Below are 20,214 nucleotides of genomic sequence, written 5' to 3'. Positions count from 1 at the left end.
GGGAAAGACTGTTCTCAGGAAGCTTTCAGTTTACCAAATGAATAGACTTGTTTTGATGTAGTTAATTTTTTTACTTTTCTGCGTAACATGGAAAAGTTGTACTCCTTAAGGATACTCTTCTCGTTGTGGAAGAAATATATTATTTACTGGTGAAGCAGAGTTACTCTTTCTCATAACTGACCTTGGTCAACTCATTTAACTTTATATATCTTTCATTTTATTATCTGCACGTTAAAGCAGTTGGATTAAATTACTTTTAAAGATGACTTCCAGCTCTGAATTTCTGTGGTTATCTTAAAATGTCTTACTAAAGCAGATTGTCAAGTACAGCATTATATTATTTGTTTTTCAAATGTAAGAAATCAGAAAATGGGATCACACATGTTTTGTATTTTATAACTTAAATATATTCTTTTTGCATTTTATCACTATGGTAAGTTTTTTACGAGGTAACGTTTAGATAAAAATAAAATGAATGTTTTTCAGGGCAACCTGCAAGTTCATTGAACTTTTTCCTCTAGAAAATTTAAAGGAATTTTTACTTGAGGAACTGAGTTAATTTAACAGAGTGGAAGTTGGGGAGAGAAAAGGTGGTTTTATAAGATAGGGAAACACAGATGACATGCTCCATTGTTTTCTAGGGCCCGATAATTTCCCACCCTTGTTTACCTAACTAGCTACTCTATTGCAGACATGCTCTTTATTTTCCTTTATCGTAATCTCACGCATAGAAGTTTTTCTATTGCATACCTTCATTTTCCTGCACATAAAATTTAAATACTTAGTATTTTAAAATACTTTTGTCCTTTCCTGCTGATGTAGACGCTTGTGATATACTGTTGATGTTCTCTTTGTACCTCTGATATGGTACGCTCCTTGCCTTTTATTCTTTCTTAGATAATTCCTCTGGTTAGTATGTGCCGTCTCTTGATTTAACTGTTGGGGGAGAAATCGGTACTGTAATCTTAATTTAAAAATCAGGAAAAATTTTTTATGTTAAATTACCTTTAAGGTTTTTAAAATCATGTGCAATTTATATTCTTGAGGTCAGTTTAATTTATTTAGGGACTTCTCATTTATGACTTTTAAGTAGGTTTTTTCCTCATTCTCTTTGTGATTTTAAATTAACTGCTACTTAGTCTCTTTTTTTCTACTTGATGAGGATGTTTGTGGTTTGAGCTTTTATATATATATATTTTGTTTGTTTTTAATTAAGGCTGCATTGGGTCTTCGTTGCTGCACGTGGGCTTTCTCTAGTTGCGGCGAGCAGGGGCTACTCTTCATTGTGGTGTGCGGGCTTCTTATTGCAGTGGCTTCTCTTGTTGTGGAGCACGGGCTTTAGGCACTCGGGCTTCAGTAGTTGTGGCTTGCGGGCTCTAGAGCACAGGCTCAGTAGTTGTGGCTCACGAGCTCTAGATTGCAGGCTCAGTAGTTGTGGCACACAGGCTTAGTTGCTCTGCTGCATGTGGGATCTTCCTGGACCAGGGCTCAAACCCGTGTCCCCTGTATCGGCAGGTGGATTCTTAACCACTGCGCCACCAGGGAAGTCCCTGAGCTTTTATATTTCTCATTTCCTCTAAAATAAATAGTTCTTATATAACCTCCACAAAACATCTTTATTCATCCCAAAATGTTGAATGAACTCCTCTTTGTGTCCTAGGTTGTAGAGACCGTAAAAATGAGCAGGCCCTTGGCCTAGTCTTTATGTAGAATGGATTAGCTTGATATTATGGAATATTTTTGTTCATTGTGTTGTAATGTTAATAAATCTCATAGCAAACTTCTCAAAGGTTTTAAGATTATAAAAATATTTTCTAAAATGAAAGTAAATTTTAATTAGCTGTAACTGAAGAGCACCTTGAAAACAGCTCTTCAGTAAGCAAGGTGGCAGACAGCTTACTTTCCAGGAGCAATTGCTTAAATGTAAGACTGGGGAAAGTTTGTTATCTGCAGTAATTGCCAAGAGCAGCTAATATGGCCTATATTTTGAGGGTAGAGGAATATAATGAAGAAAGGTCCTGATGGCATATGGCATGTATGGAAGTTGTTTCTGCTAATTAGATATGCTTTTGAAAAATAGTATGTTCTCTCCCCCCCAACTTTTTTTTTTTTTTTTTACTTTGAGAGAATCACGTGGTATTTTCACATAAGAGCCGAGATAACCTTCAGTCCCTTATAATCAGGCACTTAAAAATTTTTTTTAAGGTTTTTTTAAATTTTATTTAATTTTATTGATTTTTGGCTGCGTTGGGTCTTCATTGCTGTGCACGGGCTTTCTTCTAGTTGTGGCGAGCAGCGGCTGCTCTTCGTTGCAGTGGGCAGGCTTCTCATTGCAGTGGCTTCTCTTGTTGCAGAGCACAGGCTCTAGGCACGCAGGCTTCAGTAATTGCGGCATGCGGGCTCTGGAGCACGGGCTCAGTAGTTGTAGCACACGGGCTTAGTTGCTCCGCAGCATGTGGGATATTCCCAGAGCAGGGCTCGAACCGATGTCCCCTGCATTCGGATTCTTAACCACTGCACCACCAGGGAAGTCCCTAGGCATGTTTTTAAAATGCATTTTGTTTGAGGTGGAGAGCATATATGAGAAGTAGGGTTAAGTTTTTCAGTCAGTTTCCATAATCCAGGCAACATGCTGAACATCAGTGATACAAAGTCCTGTATGGTGTATGATCTGACCCACGGGAACACTGCTTGGTGTATTCTCAGCAGGGAACACTTTTCTCTGTATTTCCATTTACCTAACTCCTGTAAGTTGAGAAGGAATAATTTTGAAGTGACTCATTTATTATGGGTTAAACTAGATTTCTAGTTATCTCAAAATGGAAGAGACATTAAAATTCATGCAGTGGAATTCTCCGTATTATTTAAAGCTTATGGATGTGGTTTTCTAGTATATTTAATAAAAGCAATTTAAACATAACTAATATGGATTTATTTTTGTATTAGGTGGAAACAATATGAAGCATATGTACAAGCTTTGGAGGGCAAGTATACAGATCTTAACTGTAAGTTTGAGTTTTAGCTTCCTAAAGACTGTGTGACTGTTGCCTTTTAGATTGTTGTTATAAGCACAGGATAACTGGTTTTACTAAGTAATTTTTATTCAAGCATTTTATTGAGGAACTCTGTCCAGGCACTATGTTGGGTGCTAAGAAATAGGTGAATGAGACATGCTCTCTCTTGAAGAGTTCGCAGTCATTGGAGAAGACCAACATGCAATAATCTTATAATAGCACTTCTCTTTTAACTGAACTACAAGGTTCTGAGAGAGCATAGATAGGGAAATTCACAACTACTTGAAACTTCCCTTGATGTGTCCCTTCCACAGAGAAATTTCAAGTGAAGCATGAGTTATTACTCTAGAAGAGAGAAGCAACCAGTATTAAATTTATGATAGCTTAAATTCTAACAGTAGGATATAGCTATGTATTTATGGATTTTTCAACATCTGCTAAAAATAATACAACGAAGTTTATCATTTCAGACCAATTTAGTCTTTGTCACTTTTCACTGAGTTAGAGTAACATACTATTTGTGAGTATAAAAACCAGTACACTTTTCCAAGTTCAGAAAGCTTAATATCCCAAAATCTCAATTATTTTATGGTTATAGTATAATCCATAGAAGTTGTGAACATTATGAAAACTTAAAGTAATAATTGTCTCTGCAGTTATGGGCATGTTATATTGAATAGGTTAAAAACAGTACTAATCAGGACTTTGTGAATACTTTATAGTATAAACAAATACAAATAACGAAGTTTCCTGGTGTTTGTTGGCAACAGATTAGACTATAACAACGTAATCCCGTCTAGCATTAAGTGGCTGTGGACCCGTATAACAGCACTAACTCCTAAGAGAGCACTCATGATCAGGAACAAATTTCATTGTTACAAAAGCATTGATAGAATAGAAAGTAAAGATTTAAACTTGCTACCACGGTTTTTATCATCTGTTCAAAGGCAATCAGAACTTTTCCTTTGGTTAGTTCAGTTTGATCTTGAAAATTATATTTCATGATGTTGGGGTTTTTTTTTCCTTTTAATCATCAGCTAATGATGTAACTGGCTTAAGGGAATCTGAAGAAAAACTAAAGCAACAACAGCAAGAGTCTGCACGCAGGGAAAACATTCTTGTAATGCGCCTAGCGACCAAGGAGCAAGAGATGCAGGAGTGCACGGTGAGTATGTCAGACGTTTTAAAGTCTTTCTGAGGAATTGGGTTTTGGGTCACATGATGACATGTATTAATTCACATTAAGCTAATTTTGTATACTTAATATGAATTATAGATGCACATTTTGTTAAGCTAGAAATGCTTTGCGCTTAAATGTGCTAAATGTAAAATTTTGATAGATAACCTTTCATTATTGGATTTAAAGTAATTTTTCTGTGGCCAATAAGTCAAAAATCTTAAATTATTCTCTGAAATCTCCATGATTTATAAGAATTAGTATATTGGTTCAGATATCTTTAAGTAACTGATATCTGAGGGTATAAGCAGCATTTACTCTTTACTAAGCAAGCCGTCTGATTAGTTTCTCCTCTGCTGTCTTTACCCCTTTCTGCATAAAATTATTTTTCTTAGTATCATCAACTTCTACCATGTCTTTTAATTATTAATCTTTCATTCGTACTATTTGCCATGTCTACATAGATCTGAAATCTAATGATATATTTGATCCTTTAGCTCTGGGGTTGAATTTAGAGTCAGTTTTATGCTGTCTTTGACAGTCTTAGCCCTTTCTTTTAGTGTTTGTATATCTCAGTTATATAAAATAGGGGCAGCTCTATTCCTGTTGTTCCTAATCGTTTTTTTTTTCTTTCTTTCTTTCTTTGGTTTTTTTGTTTTTGAACTGCACTGCGCGGCTTGCGAGATCTTAGTTCCCTGACCAGGGATCAAACCCAGACCCCTGCAGTGAAAGTGCTGAGTCCTAACCTCTGGACCGCCAGGGAATTCCCTGTTGTTTCTCATCTTAAAAGCTGAAATTTTCCTGAATTTTTTTGTGTAATCTCCATTTGATAGTTATTAAAATCTAATGCATAAGGCAATATTCTGATCACTGGAGACTAATAATCTGTGGGGCACAGTTATGTTTCTTCTCTCACCAATAAAATGTTCTTTAGGGCTTAATCACAATCCTTATTCTTCTTGTGCAGACGCTGTCTGTTGTCCACATTTCCACAAAAGTTTTTAGTCCCTTTTCCTTCTTTTTTTTTTTTTTTTTTTTTTTGGCCGTGCTGTGCGGCATGTGGGATCTTGTTCCCCGACCAGGGATTGATCCCACGCCCCCTGTGCCCTGCGTTGGGAGTGCAGTCTTAATCACTGGACTTCCAGGGAAGTCCCCTTCACTTCTTCAAAATGACTTCTTTACCTGTTCAAGAGTAGCCTCTGTTATTTTCTCTATCTTCTCACCATTCCTTTTGTTTCTACCAATTTGGTTTCCATCTGCACTGCCACTGATATTTTTTCTTTAAAGTCACTAATGAACGTATTAAGAAATTTCTCTTTTTCAGCACTCATATGCCTTTACTTTCCTTAACTTCAACTATTGACCATTCCCACCTTTGGCTTTTTTTTTTTTTTTTTTTTAACCTAGATACCTGGTTCCAAGAAGTCTTACCAACATTTTGAATATAGGGTTTTTGTTTTTGTTTCTTTTCTGTAACACCCACCCATCCCGTTCAATTTTTTTTTCTCTTAAGATTTTCACGTCTAATGGCATGAGTACTACTTCTCAAGTGCCTAGTCTCAAAACCATTTAATTCTTTCTTTTTGTGATATTTAGGACTCTGGGTTCTACCATTTACTCATTAATAGTGTTAGGTTTCCCTGTTAACATGGCACTGTGCCAGATGCTTACACATGCAAAGGATGAATCTTACCTTCAGAGTGCTAGCACCTGGTAGATACAGTGTGAATAGATGGTGCTGATGATAATGTCTCATAAAAGCAGTGCATCTTGATTTCTTTTTATCTGTTGAATCCTATTCTTGACATTCTAGTCTAGATACTTCTTAACACTTGCCCAGATAGTATGTGCTGTTGACTCATCTCAGTGATTCTGCAGCCATTCCATATACACTGGCAGTTTTGATCATATTATGCCTAATCAGGGCCTTTGGTGATGCCTCATCACCCTTTTGTCATCTCAACCTATATTTAAGAGTTTTTTCAAGTAGAACCTAACTTTTTCCAGCCACATTTTTTTACAGCTCTTCTCTGCACAGGCCAGCCGAAGAACTCACTCTGCTCTTTCAGTTAGAACACAGTGAAGTTTTGCAGAGAGGGCAGCAGGAGCAAACACAAGGAAATGGCAAGCTTATGTGTAGCAGATGAGGGCCGTTCACTGTGTAATCTAAATACTAGTAACTATGTTCGTGTAAGAGAGGCAGTGTTTTCTTTAGTGATAGCAGTACATGGTATATGTTACATGGCATGCTTTATTCCTGTTAGATTATCTCAGCAGCTGGCATTATATTGAATAAATAGGTGATTTTTTGGTTTAAAATGAGTTACTTTTAAAATTCCTTAAGCTAAAAGAGGAAAAAATAGTTCTGTTTGCTCAGTGAAATACTAACTAAATGTATCCTACAATATTTGTATCTTTTATGGTAGAAACTAGCTGCTTAGGAAATGTTAGTTTCAGTCCTTTTTTTTTTTTTTTTGCGGTACGCGGGCCTCTCACTGTTGTGGCCTCTCCCATTGCGGGCGGAGCACAGGCTCTGGACGCGCAGGCTCAGCGGCCATGGCTCACAGGCCCAGCCGCTCCACGGCATGTGGGATCTTCCCAGACCCGGGGCACGAACCCGTGTCCCCTGCATTGGCAGGTGGACTCTCAACCACTGCACTACCAGGGAAGCCCTAATTTCAGTCCTGTTTAAGGTTTAGTGTCAAGCAGGATCTTGAACCAGATCTACTTTGGGTGTGAAGAAAGTGATGCATTTAATGATGACACACTGTATCTCATATTTTAGAAATGTATTTTTAATGTGCTAGTAAATAGTACAACCAAAGTTGAAGTTGAAGGTTTCATATGTAAGCAGAGGGTTTTGGTGTGGTGGAAAAAGCCCTAGATTGGGAGTCAGGAGGCTTGAGAACAAGAATTCTAGTTTTAGTACTGGCACTGAACTAACTATCCTTGGACAGTTGGCTTATTTAATCTCTCAGAAATAAGCAGTTTGGACCAGGTCAGCCACCTTCCAGCCTTACAATGCTGTGATTCAAATCTACTTGGAGGGGAAAAAAATGCTTAATTTTGGGTTAAGGTGCTGTTTATAAAGCTGTAATGCCAACTCATGTAAATATGTAAGTACTATACATTTTTAAATTTAGAAATGCAAATATGTTTTAAATTATAACCTTATAACCTGGTGTATTTTTAGGGAACTTGTATATAGACTAATTTCCCATAAGCACAGATTTACTTACATAAGTAATATTTTAAACTTTGCTTTTTTTCCCCAGTGGGCATCAGCATTTTTAGTAAATATAACAGTGATTGATTGATTGATTGATTTTGTACTGTTTTGGTTGCCAACGTGTTAGTCTCCTTACATTTGAAGTTTCTAAATACGGAGTGCAATCAAATGGCCTTTATTCCTACACGGATAACCTTAAATAGTTTCGTGGGGGGTTTTTTTCTTCTTTTTTGGCTGCACAGCGTGCGGGATCTTAGTTCCCTGACCAGGGATCGAAGCCAGGCCCCAGCAGTGAGAGTACTGACTCTTAACCACTAGCCCCTCCTAACCAAGGAATTCCCAAATAGTTGTTTTTAATTTGTACTTTTTTTAGAGGATTTTATGATCAAGGGGGGAAAGGACTTAACAAACAAGTTGGTAAATCCAGTGAATGAAAGGGATTTTATCTCTTCTTAGGTATGTTTCCTTGGATTTGGTAGTAATTGGCGTTTTTTTGCTTTGCACAGACTCAAATCCAGTACCTCAAGCAAGTCCAGCAGCCTAGCGTTGCCCAACTGAGATCAACAATGGTAGACCCAGCGATCAACTTGTTTTTCCTAAAAATGAAAGGTGAACTGGAACAGACTAAAGACAAACTGGAACAAGCCCAAAATGAACTGAGTGCCTGGAAGTTTACGCCTGATAGGTAAACAAATCATACTCCCCAGTCAAGACTTCCCTGACAGTCCCACTACGAGAAAGCTGTGGTGGGACAGCCAAGTACTCGTTTCCACACCAAGACTCAGACTTTTTGAGCCAAAAAGCCACATTCTTATACTATCCAGCTTGTAATGGTTAATGTAAAACTTACCAGATGAACCTTGTGTTTCAGCTTTTTTCTCTTCCCCCTCCCCTTGCTTCAGAGGCCTGATGGCGTCGGACTATTCCGAAGAAGTGGCCACCTCCGAAAAATTCCCCTTCTAGAACATGTAGACACTTGAGAAATGTTTCTGTTTGAAGAAAATAGAGGGAGAAACAGAAGTCTTAAGTCTGTGGCACACTGTGTCTTCAGACAGTTTGGAGGAATGAAAACCTAGAGATTTAAAATCATGAATTGAACATGTAAAATTCCAGTAAATGTAAAGATGGAATATGCATCGCTCTTAACCTTGAGCATAGTGACTTAGAGACACTGTATATCAGTTTTGCCAATAAGACTGTGGACTTCGTGATTGTTGTTGAACTTCTGGGTCAAACTCAAATGAGGTGAATTTTGCCTTTAAAGGGTTTATTTGCTAAGAACCAACTTAATAGTCATGAGAGAATCAAATAATAGATGTCAGTACAAGTAGTTCATATATTTAACCATTTAGTTTGGGGCTCCATATTACTTGATTGAGCCTTAAATCAATGTGGTTTTACTCAATGGTTTGTTCTTTGAATGGTTGCTAATACTGTAGATAATCTTATTGAGGACTGTACAAATAATGAAGGTGTGGTATCAAACTTCAGGTCTAAACTGTTTGAAGCATTATAAACATTCATTTCACAACTAGATTGTATAAGGATATTAGCTGTGATGAGACTCACTGCGTTATTTTTTTCAGTAGTGAAATTTATTAAATCCCCATTCCATTCAACAGGCACATGTTGAAAGAGCATTGTCGTTGGTGTTAATGGGGGAATGTGTTCCTTCATTGTATTTGGGCCTTTTGTATTGCACTCTTGATATTAAATTAAATGTGCCTTGAAATAGTTGGTTTTTTTTTTTTGTTTTGTTTTTGGTTTTGTTTTGTTTTTTAAGTTCAAGGATTACTATGATGATTTTGTTGTACTTTTAACATTTTGGTTTGGGGGGGGGTTGTGAGAGCAGATTGATTTCGAAAACATTGTTGCTGTGCTCTTCAAAGTGAAGGAAAAGGCTCTGTGTCTCATTTTTTAAAGACCTACTTTTTTCCAGCTGGTATCATAAAAGACAAGGAGACTTGACACTTGTTGCTTTTTGACACCTTGTCCCAGGATATTGCAGTAGACATTAATGTGGGACAGCTTCACAGGGTGCCTGCCAGAAGATTGGGGACAGAATGTATTGGAACTGTGGGCTGGCCTAAGTGAGACATTTTGTGAATTGGAAAAAAAAAAAAAAAAGGTATAGTGATCATTTCTAGCAAATTCATTTGATCATTTAGATAAATGAGGCATTATTTTCTTCATGCTTCCATCCAATCCTGGAGGTGAATTTTTTCGTCAGATCATTCTATAAGTCACCAATTCGAATTTTCACTTGGTGATAATGGAGTCTAAGATGAGTGGAAGATAAATGTTCCAGATTGCCCCAACGTTTAAGTGCAGTTTTAACAAGGGTGACTTAAGTTCTCTCTTAATCATTCAAATCAATTGTAAGTATCTTGTATGTGTGTGCTTTAGGGAACTGGTTGTGGGGCAGAGGGTGGGCTGGAGAAGTGGTTTGTGTGACTTCACAGCAAGAAATCGCTTCTAAAATTCTCACTGCTTGTGGGGGTTGGAGGGTAAGTAACCAAATCTGTTTGAAATTGGCTTCTTGTGCCCGATTTAAGGCTTTTGTGTATATGTTATGCCATTTAAGATCACAGTAGAGAAGGCCTATGTATTCTCAGTAGGTCAGGAAATAATTCATAAAAGGTATCATTAACATGTACTCAAATTTAGCCAAGCATCTTTCTTTGCCACTTAGGTAACAGTCACCTTGAAGTGGGTTTTTTCTTCTTGCTGTTAAAAAATTTTTTTTAATTAATAAGGTAACACATGCTAATGTATAAAATTGAAACAGTGTAAAGAAAAGTAGAGGTGAAAAGTGAGTTTTACTCCTGGGTGTGACCTTGCCCTTCCCTGTTCTATTCCGCAGGAGTAGTAACCACTTCTAAATTTCTTGGGTGTCATTAAGATAATTTGTATGCATATACAGTAATTATATAGATAGATAGATAGATAGATAGATAGATAGATATAGATTTTAAATGAATGTGACATACATGTATACATACATACACATGACTTGTACCAGGGCTTTCCCCACACCACTTTATCCTTGGGCATTTTCCCATTTTTTACTATATTTAAATTACTTATCATTTTTAATGGTTATATAATATTTTCATTGTATTAGTAAATCATAATTTATTTTAATTACCTATAAATGGGTTTTTATTTTGTAAAAAGTAGGCTGTAAGCCAGAGTTCATCAGGTGGTATAAATACATCATTAATTTGAAACAAATAGTCCTCAATCAATACTCTGGAATAATTTAAATAGAGTGGGTTTTGTGGGTTTTGTTTTGTTTTCCACTTTTTTATTGTTTTAATTTTAAGAAAGATCTCATGAATTATGTTGTCCACTTTAGTTAAAATATTTCATACACGTGACAGTGCTTATATTTTAGAGTAGTTAGAGGGATATATTGCAGTGTTTTGACAATTTTCAGTTTGCATTTAAACATTTAGGTACTTGTGTGTACACCTCTTCAGAATACCCTGTCTCCCTTCCCCTTGATAACAAAGCAGTGTACAGTGTCTGTTCTTTTTTATAAATCATTCTCTTAAATTATTTCCTATTGTATTTTCTTTGTGGGTTATTTGATTTTTAGGAATGGGTTAGATTTTTTTTTTTTTTTTTTTGTAAAATGATTCCAAAGACAAGTTACTTGTAATTGGATTCTTACCATCTTTTGTGATATGATGAACACAACACAGATTTTACATGACATAGTAAAATGACATAAAATTACAGAATGTTTAAAGAACAGCAGTTTTTTTGAAGATTTGTTTTAAAGTGATCACTAATTTTAGAAGTGGTAGGATTATTTTAGAACAGGCATTTATAAAAAGGCATGACTTCATAAATGAAATATTTTTTGCATTAGAATTTGTGATACTTTATATGAGGTTAAGTCAGGTCACAATGTATTTATTTTACAATTGTCTATGTTTTAAAAAATTCATATAAAAGATTTCTCAGGTTAGTTGGTAAACACTGATGCTATATACTTTGCAAGAAAGCAGTGTTGTGGGAGCATAGGCAGTAAAGTGGAAGGAATGCCCCTGTCTTAGATGATGGTGCGTGTTTCTTATCCCTCATTTGATTTGTAAACTCTTGTTCCCTAGAGGCTAAAGTCTGAGGGTGCTTATAGGAAATGGGGGATATCTGGACCTATAATAACAATGAACAGAAATACCAGCTAATAAAGTTGCCATGTAGAGGAAAAAACCCTTACCACATGCTAACTCATGGTTTTCATCTGAGGCTCCTTTGCGCAGTGGTACCCCAGGTTTTACCAGAGATTTGTGTAAGGAAAATGTATTAAAAACTTTTGCTTGAGTCATATTGGTTTAGAACATGTGCTATTGATAAAAGAACCTTGCAACACTGAGCCAAAGAATGAGAAACATTTACAAAGTGCTCCCATCTTAAAATATTTAAAAAGTATGTGTACAGCAATTGCAAAAATGCGGTCAAAAGCCCCAGTAACAGTGTCTCAATAAAACTTCACTGCTTTTCTTTAGCCTCATTAATAAGAGAAATAATCACTTTTAAAGAGTTCTAATTTAAGTATATAATTGTGATGTTACCTTTGAAACTTGGATAGGGACAGTTTGATATTCTTGTGATGGAGTAAAGTTCAGAATGACCTTACTGGTTAAAAAATTTTTTTGCTGACACTTTCTATTGTTTTCTTCTTTTAACTCCTTTAATAGGGCTTTCATTTGCCTGATATACTACCTCAAATTCATCTCATCCTTAATAGTAATATAGGGGATGAACATTGATTGCATTTTTGCAATTACTGTGTACATGCACGTAGGTCTATAGTACATTGCACTAGCACTTGGTAACTAATTTGTTGAAAGTATGGCACTCCGAATTTGGCAGACACTTACATATTTGCATTATTTTATGATAAGTAACTCCAACCTTATTTTTGTGTCCTAAGGGTAATCTTTTCAACATGGATAAAATCTTGACCACATACCAATATTAAAATTTCAAAAACTTCCATGCCAGTTTAAGACAGCTCAAAAGTATATATATCATATGAAATTAAATGAGGGATCGGTGAATAGGAATAGTCTTAAGGCTTTTTAAAAACAGTAACTGAACAGGCCTCACTTAATGCAGTAAATAAACATTCTTGTGAGAACTGCCTATTAAGAGGCATCCTTAAAAATGCTGATCTAGCAGGAATAAATATACTCTCATTCATTTATATATTTATAGGTGCTGATTTTTATATATTAGGTATTTTAAAGAAGTTTACATTTGTGGTTGATGTTGCATTTACCCTTTCAAGAACTTTTCTGTTCCATAAAGCTAAGTACCTTAGTGTTTTACTAATACTGGTATATCTAAAATGTGTGTTAATTAACTAGCCTGTTTCTATTTCAACTTATAATTTGGGATAAAAATAGATTTCAGAATCAGTTATTAATAGAAACAAAAAGTGGCCATTTAGGTAATTCTTCTTTAGGTTTTTAAAATTTTTGCTGCTGTATTGGCAAAATACTGAAATGTACAAGATGGATGTGTTCCAAAAAGAAGATGGTAATTGTAGGGAGGCATCTGCTGTGACATAGTGTTATGCTCTGTACGTGTTACATCTATCGTTGTAATAATTGCAAGCAAAGAAGGTTGTAGAGAGTTGTGTCTTCATTTTGTGATGAATGGCTCTTTCCTTTACAGCCAAACAGGCAAAAAGTTAATGGCGAAGTGTCGAATGCTTATCCAGGAGAATCAAGAGCTTGGAAGGCAGCTGTCCCAGGGACGTATTGCACAACTTGAAGCAGAATTGGCTTTACAGAAGAAATATAGTGAGGAGCTTAAAAGCAGTCAGGATGGTAAGGGGTTTTTTGAAAAGTTTGGTTAACTTTGCACTGGCTTTAAAATACTGCCAGGCATGAGTATTATAGATTAGAGTGTATATGCTCATCTCTGCCAATGGTTCTATAAAATTATAAGTGAAATATTTCCAGTTGAGTCAGCAAACAAAGCCATTTAATCTTAGTGGTCCCCTCAACCCCCCCCCCCAGCCCCTGAATTGTTTATTGTGCAAATTTCATAAGAAGTTTTTGTTTTTTAGGGGTGGGATTTGGCAAAAGATAGAAAGGCTGTTGTATTACTAAGGCATTATATAGCTATATAAATTTATATTCAGTGCTTAAAAGAGGGAATATCTTCATTTAACCAATTTCTGTAAGTGTAAATCTTGGAAGTATTTGGCTATTTCCAGGGATCTGAAAATATATATAATTGATTGTGGAAATTCCCTGGCGGTCCAGTGGTTGGGACTCGGTGCTTTCACTGCCGGGGCCGTGTTCCATCCCTGGTCAGGGAACTTAAGTCCCTGCAAGCCGCATGGCATGGCCAAAAATAGAAAATAATAAATAAATAAAAATATATAGTTGATTTTACCTTTTAAGATCCTATTTAGTGAATAAGATGTAATAGTTCTTTGCTAAGACAAACGGAACTTAATTGTCAGCTGCCATCTCTTTTTTTGTTGGGCAAGTATAGTTTCATACATGCTGTTTCTCCTTTGTGAGGAAGATTAGTAGTAAGAAAAATACCCAAGCTCTGGAGATTAAATTAATTGCAAATTTGTAGTTAATTGCAAACATGGTCGCTAGTCAAGCAATATCTTTAAAACTGCCTTTTCAAAGTGATGGTTCTTAGCTCTCACTATTTATAAATATAGTAAATAGGTTTTGTATAGTAGTAAATGAACTCCCCCACCCCCACCCCCAAGGCCTTTTTAGAACTTAATAGACATCTGTATTTTTATCAGTTTTCAAGAGTTATTTTCTCTGAATTTTGTTCTTGGATGGGGGATAATCCTTGATGACTGCATAGGCTTCTTTGGAGTATTAGAGTAGAGGACCGCACTTCCCCAGGGGCTAACCTGCTGTGGAGCTGAGACATTGGCTCGGAGGATGGAGGAGTAAGGGGCTGGACATGAGGCCCCAGCTCAGCAGACGTGGAGCAGCTTCTGTGGGCTGTGACCAGTTTTATGTGGCTAGGTAGTTTGAATAAATTTAAATTTGGTTTAATATATTTATTTTAAGCTTTTGCCTTCCTCCCCAAAACAAAGTCATTGTTGAATGGCTATTTTAACATTCCAGGCAAAATTTTAAAGTACTCTTGTGATTTTATAATTGTATTTGTTTACTTAAACATTTACTGATTGCCTGGCTTTGTGCAGGCACTAAGAAATATTTTAAAATATGTTAAAAGAGATATTAAAGTAGGTTTGACTCTCCTTTGCACAGAACTGAATGACTTCATCATTCAACTTGACGAAGAAGTAGAGGGTATGCAGAGTACCATTCTAGTTCTTCAGCAACAACTGAAGGAGACGCGCCAGCAGTTGGCTCAGTACCAACAGCAGCAGTCTCAAGCCCCAGGCCCGAGTACCAGCAGGACTACATCTTCTGAGCCTGTAGGACAGGCAGAGGCCACAGGTAAAGACTGCAGTCGTCTGGCCAACGGACCAAGTAATGGCAGTTCCTCCCGGCAGAGGACGTCTGGGTCTGGATTTCATAGGGAGGGGGACACAGCCGAAGATGACTTCCCTTCTTCACCAGGGAATGGTAATAAGGCCTCCAACAGCTCGGAGGAGAGAACTGGCAGAGGAGGTAGTAGTTACGTAAACCAACTCAGTGCGGGGTATGAAAGTGTAGACTCTCCCACGGGCAGTGAAAACTCTGTCACACACCACTCAAATGACACAGACTCCAATCATGACCCTCAAGAGGAGAAAACAGTGAGTGGGAAAGGTAACCGAACTGCGGGTTCCCGCCACGTTCAGAATGGCTTGGACTCAAGTGTAAATGTACAGGGTTCAGTTTTGTAAAAAAATTTTCCAGCAAATTTTTATACAGTGTCATTTAATTTGGGAGAGGATACTGTCCAGAAAATTAACGCATACTTTTGTCACAATTTGCCTTTTTTGTGGGTGTTTTTTTTTCCTTTCCCTTTTTCTTTTTTTCCTTCTTTTTTTTTTCTTTTTTCTTTTCTTTTTGCTTCAATACCTCTGCCACTTTGGAAATTGTAACAGTTAATTACTTTGAATGTTGCTAAAAGGACATTTTGTGTAGGGTCAGGTTATTTTTATATGAGTTAATGTGAAGTTGTAAATGAAATCTTTCCTTAAAGTGTAACACAATGATGTCTGTTTAAATCTGTGTCTATCCTAGAACCTGTGCTGTGTAAGGGCATTCTTATTCATGCTGTTATTGTACTTACGCACCATTCAGACTTGTTAGCGTAGATGTGGGTTTATGACTGCCAGGTCTGCCCAGTACAGTAGTTTTATCACTGAAAGTTGGACTTGTTGAAGGAGTCCTATAGTAGTTTCAGTGTTAGATACAGTTTTTTCCACCATACATCTGTGCATTTTCTCTTTAGGTGACTGAATGTTTAAGAAACTGTGTGCATAGTTACTCAGTTTTTATGAACTGTTGTATCCTGTTAATGCATATTGCTCTGTGACTCCAGTATATCTCACCTGTACTGACCAAACTTAAATAAAGATTTTTATTGTAACTCCTTACATTAGTTGTTTTTTGTTTCTTTATGTGTGTTTAGCATTTATCATTTCTTTTCATTGGCTTGCTGAATGTCTACTCATTATTCAGCATACCACAAAGGTGAAACTTAAGTCCATGCATAAATTTAATTGTGAACTTAATTTTTTTTTAATTTATCCCTTGTTTTGGAAAATGAACTTGGAGTTTAGGACTACACTTTAATGTTTTTTCCTGACTTGTAAAAATAATTGTTAAAATACTTGAAAATACAAAAAATATAAAGAAGAAAATAGTCACCGAAGTATTTGTTAGGTTTTAATTGGAAAAGTAGACTGTTTTTGTGAAATGATTTCAGGTAATTAGGTATCTCTGTAGTCAGTGATGTTTGTGTTAAAATATTGGCCACTTCTGATTTGTACTAATAATATCTGCTAATGTTACATAATAAGGGTGTAGGGTGTTAGAATGAAGGTGAAATGTTTTAAACAGATAAGACAAAGTTTGCTTCTTTTCCTGTCATGTTAAACATTAAGTATCAAGGTGTATGGAATTGAATGGCTTTAGAATAACTTTTCACATATGTGGTTGAGATGAAATACAATTTTTGCTGAAAGCAAAATATTTTCTCATTTTAGATATTACTTGTAATATAACCAGGGAACCTCAAAAGTGGAGATAATGACATTTGAAACTGAGGTACAACTTACTTGAAAATAACTCCTGTTTCTGCTTGTTTAACTGGCATACAAGTGTATCTGGTCTTCATGGTGTATGTAAAATACTGCACTTCTTACCTTTTGATTAACCTTTTGTGCAGTCTTCAAATAAAAAGATGCTACACAATTTTAACTAATTTTGCTTATAAACATTTTGGTGTGTACTAAAATACTAAATATTCCCTTGGTTTTATTAAGTACCGTGGGCTTTAGCTTTAGTTTTTGTTATGTATATCCTTTTAACTTGCTCAGTTTGAACAAAGATGGAATTTCTCTTCCTTTTGGTGTTATGTAATCATTGGTGTGTGCAAAAAAATTATTCAACTGGTGATAAAATTTTATGACTAAATTTAATAGGCCTGTTATGTGTCATTACCAATTTTCAGATTTCTGTTGAATCTGCATTAATGAATGAATGACTTGGGCAGAGAGGACTTAAGACTGCAGAGTCAGTATTCTTCATTTCTGGAATTGGATGCTTTATTTGCTGGTATGACTATGATAAAAGAGATGGTAAATCATAATGTAGGTTGAGAGAGTGACCTAGATTTGAATGGGTTTGGATCCTGGCTTTACCGTGTGTCTACTACATGGCTTGGGCAAACTGCTTTCTCTCTCTGTGGCACAAGTTTTGCCCTGTAAAGAGCAATAAGTTAATACGTGTGAAGCCTCACAACAGTGCCAAGCATGTAGTGACTGCTCGTAGATGTTCGCCAGTACTATTGTCTTCAAGTGAAGTTCCAGTCCTGATAACAAACTGTCTGCCTAGGTCACACTACTCCAAATATAAATTTTTATTGTTTGGGTAGTTTCCACCGAAGGATAAAAGACAGTAGCTTTAATTGAATGGATTGTAATACCTTTGATGGAAGAGTGAAAAGCTGCCTGTATTTACTTGAATTCCTGAGTTACAAGTGTTTTTGTTACTCCTTATGCTGGACAAGTGCAAGTGCCTAAGCATTCTTTTGATGAATACTGGAAATGGAGAAATGCAGCTTTTGGCAGAAAGCTTGCTGAGTACTGCCAAAGGGGTAATTTTATGGGCGGTCAACTTGGATAAAGCCCAAGATTGGAGCATTTTCTACTGGAGCATTATTTCACAGTTTACTGTGAAGGTAGCAAAAAAATGCCTTAACGTTTTTTGACGTCTATTGAGTACTTACATGCTGGAAACTGACAGGTATTTAATATGCATAATCACTTTTATCATCACCCCATGAAACAGGCACTTGTTATCCCCACATACAGAATAGGAAATGCACTTAAAAGGGTAACATGAAAAGCAAATGGTTGGTAAACGTTGGAGCTGCCCTCCAGGGAGCTGTCATTAAAGCTCCCTGGACAATACCAACCTAAAAGCTGGCAGCTGAACCAGGCCAGGTGCCAAGAGCTCACTTGGACACTGCGCCATTCTGCCTCCCTTCATCTTGAGGAGGAGGGAAAAATGTACGTGAGCTTCTAAGGATGACATCTCGCAAGCTGGACGGTTGCTGTGCTAAATTAAACGATAAGAATCATGAAATGGCAATGCAGTGATGGAAAAAATGGCAGATTACAAAGATTCCAAGTATGGAGCTCAAGATGCTAGCTCGCTGAGGTAAGAGGGTTTAGGTAAGCATAATCTCTCAGAAGTGGTTAATTTGGCCCTTGAAGGAAATGATACCAGTTTGCAGACAAAAGGACTGAGACAATTTCTAATAATCTCTGGCACTGTTAGAGGATGTATCAGTTCCCATCTCTTCACATAAGATTCAGTGGATACTTACTGCTGGGACCATTTTAATGAGAAAAATATGTACAAGTGCTTGTTACATAGGGCTCACTAGACTTTAGTTATCCTGGCCTCTCAGCTGTATTTGATGCAACTGAGCACTCTAGTTTCTGGGACACTTTTGCAAACATAATGCAAAGCCATTCTTTCTGACAATTTTCTCTCAGATATTCCTTATTTCTCACTAATAGTGGTTTGTCCCCTGTACCTAATCATTGCCTACCGCTTTTCTCTGACGACACTTCCTTGGGAGTTCACTTATTCCTTAATTATAGTGAACACTTCTTACAACGCTGGGTAATGTCATTTCATTCCCTTTGAAGCTGGATCATGAGGGAGATGTAATTTTTAAAAGGACTGTCCCCCTCTTTCACCTCTTTATTCTGAGTCCCTATCTGGCCCATATGTAGCTTGGAATAGGTACGAGGACTCCCTCGAGGCCAGGTGCTGAGCAGCCACTCACCAAAAGCAAGCAATTGTCTTTTCAGTTTTTGCTGTTAGGTTGGTTCTGAATGGAGCCTCCAGGTAAGAAACAAGTGAATACATTCCTTGCATCCAGAAGAATACACTCATAGTCATTCAGATGTGTAAGGCATTGGGCATAAAGAATATATTAGTATTCATTCCTATGTAATTATAATGTGTTAGGAGCTCTGCATAAGGCAGTAGAACAAGATCAGTTTGCAAAGCTTAGAGTCTAGTAGACGAGAAGGATGAAACTAGGAATTTTAACATGATAAGTAGATATGTAGAACATGCTAATAAGAGGCATAAAATGCAGGAGGTAGGAAGAAGCTTCCACAAAGGAGACTGAAGAGTGGCCAGAGATGTAAGGGGACACTGAGATAGAGCATGAAGTCGAGTGACAAGTTCCTTAAGTTCCTTGGAGACTCATGTTCCGGAACAGGGAACACATTCCAGACAGAAGACTACTGATTCTTTTACTACTCCAGACCCTAAAGATTTCTCCTGACCACCATTATCCAAGCATTTCCTTCACCACAGGGGCTATGCTCTAGTTATCTTCTCTGGTTTATCTGGCCCATCCTCGTATCTCTGCAAAGTCTTAATGGGGGTTCCCTGGCCCTAATGAGTTTTCAATCTACTTGAAAGCTCTTCAGAAGGATTCCCCAGTCTTGTCAAGTCTTCCGTCCACAACCCTGTAAGTAAGTTCTCTTGCCCAGTGTTCTCAACAAGCTGCAGTGCCCACCCAGAAACTCCTTCCTAGCATATTAGGCTATTCTCTTTGATTCACCAAACATCTGAAAATCTTAGCTTTCTACCGGGAAGTCAGCCTGGATGAATGAGGATGCTTTCAGTTACATTTAACAGAACAATACATAACTCAGGCTGGCTTAAGCAATAAGGAAAATCTGTCTCACATAGTTGGAAGATCAGAGGTTGAGTGGATTCTAGATTGGTCTCGAAGATGTCCTCAAAAGGCCAGAGTTCTTTCCATCTCTGTTCTGCTGTCCTCAGTGTGTTGGCCTTGCAATCATGCTGGCTCAACAGGTGGGTGCAGCAGTTCCAGGTATCACACCCAGACACCACAATGTCCAGAGGGAAAAAGGATCCATCTTTGTATCTCTTAGAAGTAAGAATACTTTTCCTAGAGCCACCCAGCAAGTTTCCCTTCACATTTTTGTGACCAAGATTAGGTCACGTGGACATTCTGAAACCACTGGCCAGGGCTAAGACTAATTATTTGGAGTAAAATGAATGTTAGGGGGCTTCCCTGGTGGCGCAGTGGTTGAGAGTCCGCCTGCCGATGCA

At 37.1% G+C, this 20,214-nt stretch overlaps 1 protein-coding gene across 2 annotated transcripts in view; it reads left to right on the top strand.

Moving 5' to 3' along the window:
- The window catches only part of WTAP (WT1 associated protein), a 26,229-nt gene extending 10,252 nt beyond the window's left edge, over window positions 1-15,977 (top strand). Inside the window, exons 4-8 of one of the 2 annotated variants that reach the window (XM_007461763.1) lie at window positions 2,947-3,005; window positions 4,052-4,179; window positions 7,927-8,105; window positions 13,112-13,266; window positions 14,695-15,977. In XM_007461763.1, the coding sequence (XP_007461825.1) occupies window positions 2,947-3,005; window positions 4,052-4,179; window positions 7,927-8,105; window positions 13,112-13,266; window positions 14,695-15,278 (1,105 nt within the window). In that variant the 3' untranslated portion in view covers window positions 15,279-15,977. Of the gene's footprint in view, window positions 1-2,946; window positions 3,006-4,051; window positions 4,180-7,926; window positions 8,106-8,322; window positions 8,384-13,111; window positions 13,267-14,694 lie in introns of those variants that run through there. The other variant, XM_007461764.1, reaches the window with a different exon arrangement.
- The last annotated feature ends 4,237 nt before the right edge of the window (window positions 15,978-20,214 follow it).

Source organism: Lipotes vexillifer, unplaced genomic scaffold (assembly GCF_000442215.2).
Source record: "Lipotes vexillifer unplaced genomic scaffold, Lipotes_vexillifer_v1.1 scaffold1594, whole genome shotgun sequence".
Classification (NCBI taxonomy): domain Eukaryota; kingdom Metazoa; phylum Chordata; class Mammalia; order Artiodactyla; family Lipotidae; genus Lipotes; species Lipotes vexillifer.
Note: the sequence above shows the minus strand (reverse complement) of the source record. Positions and strands in the feature narration are given on the sequence as shown.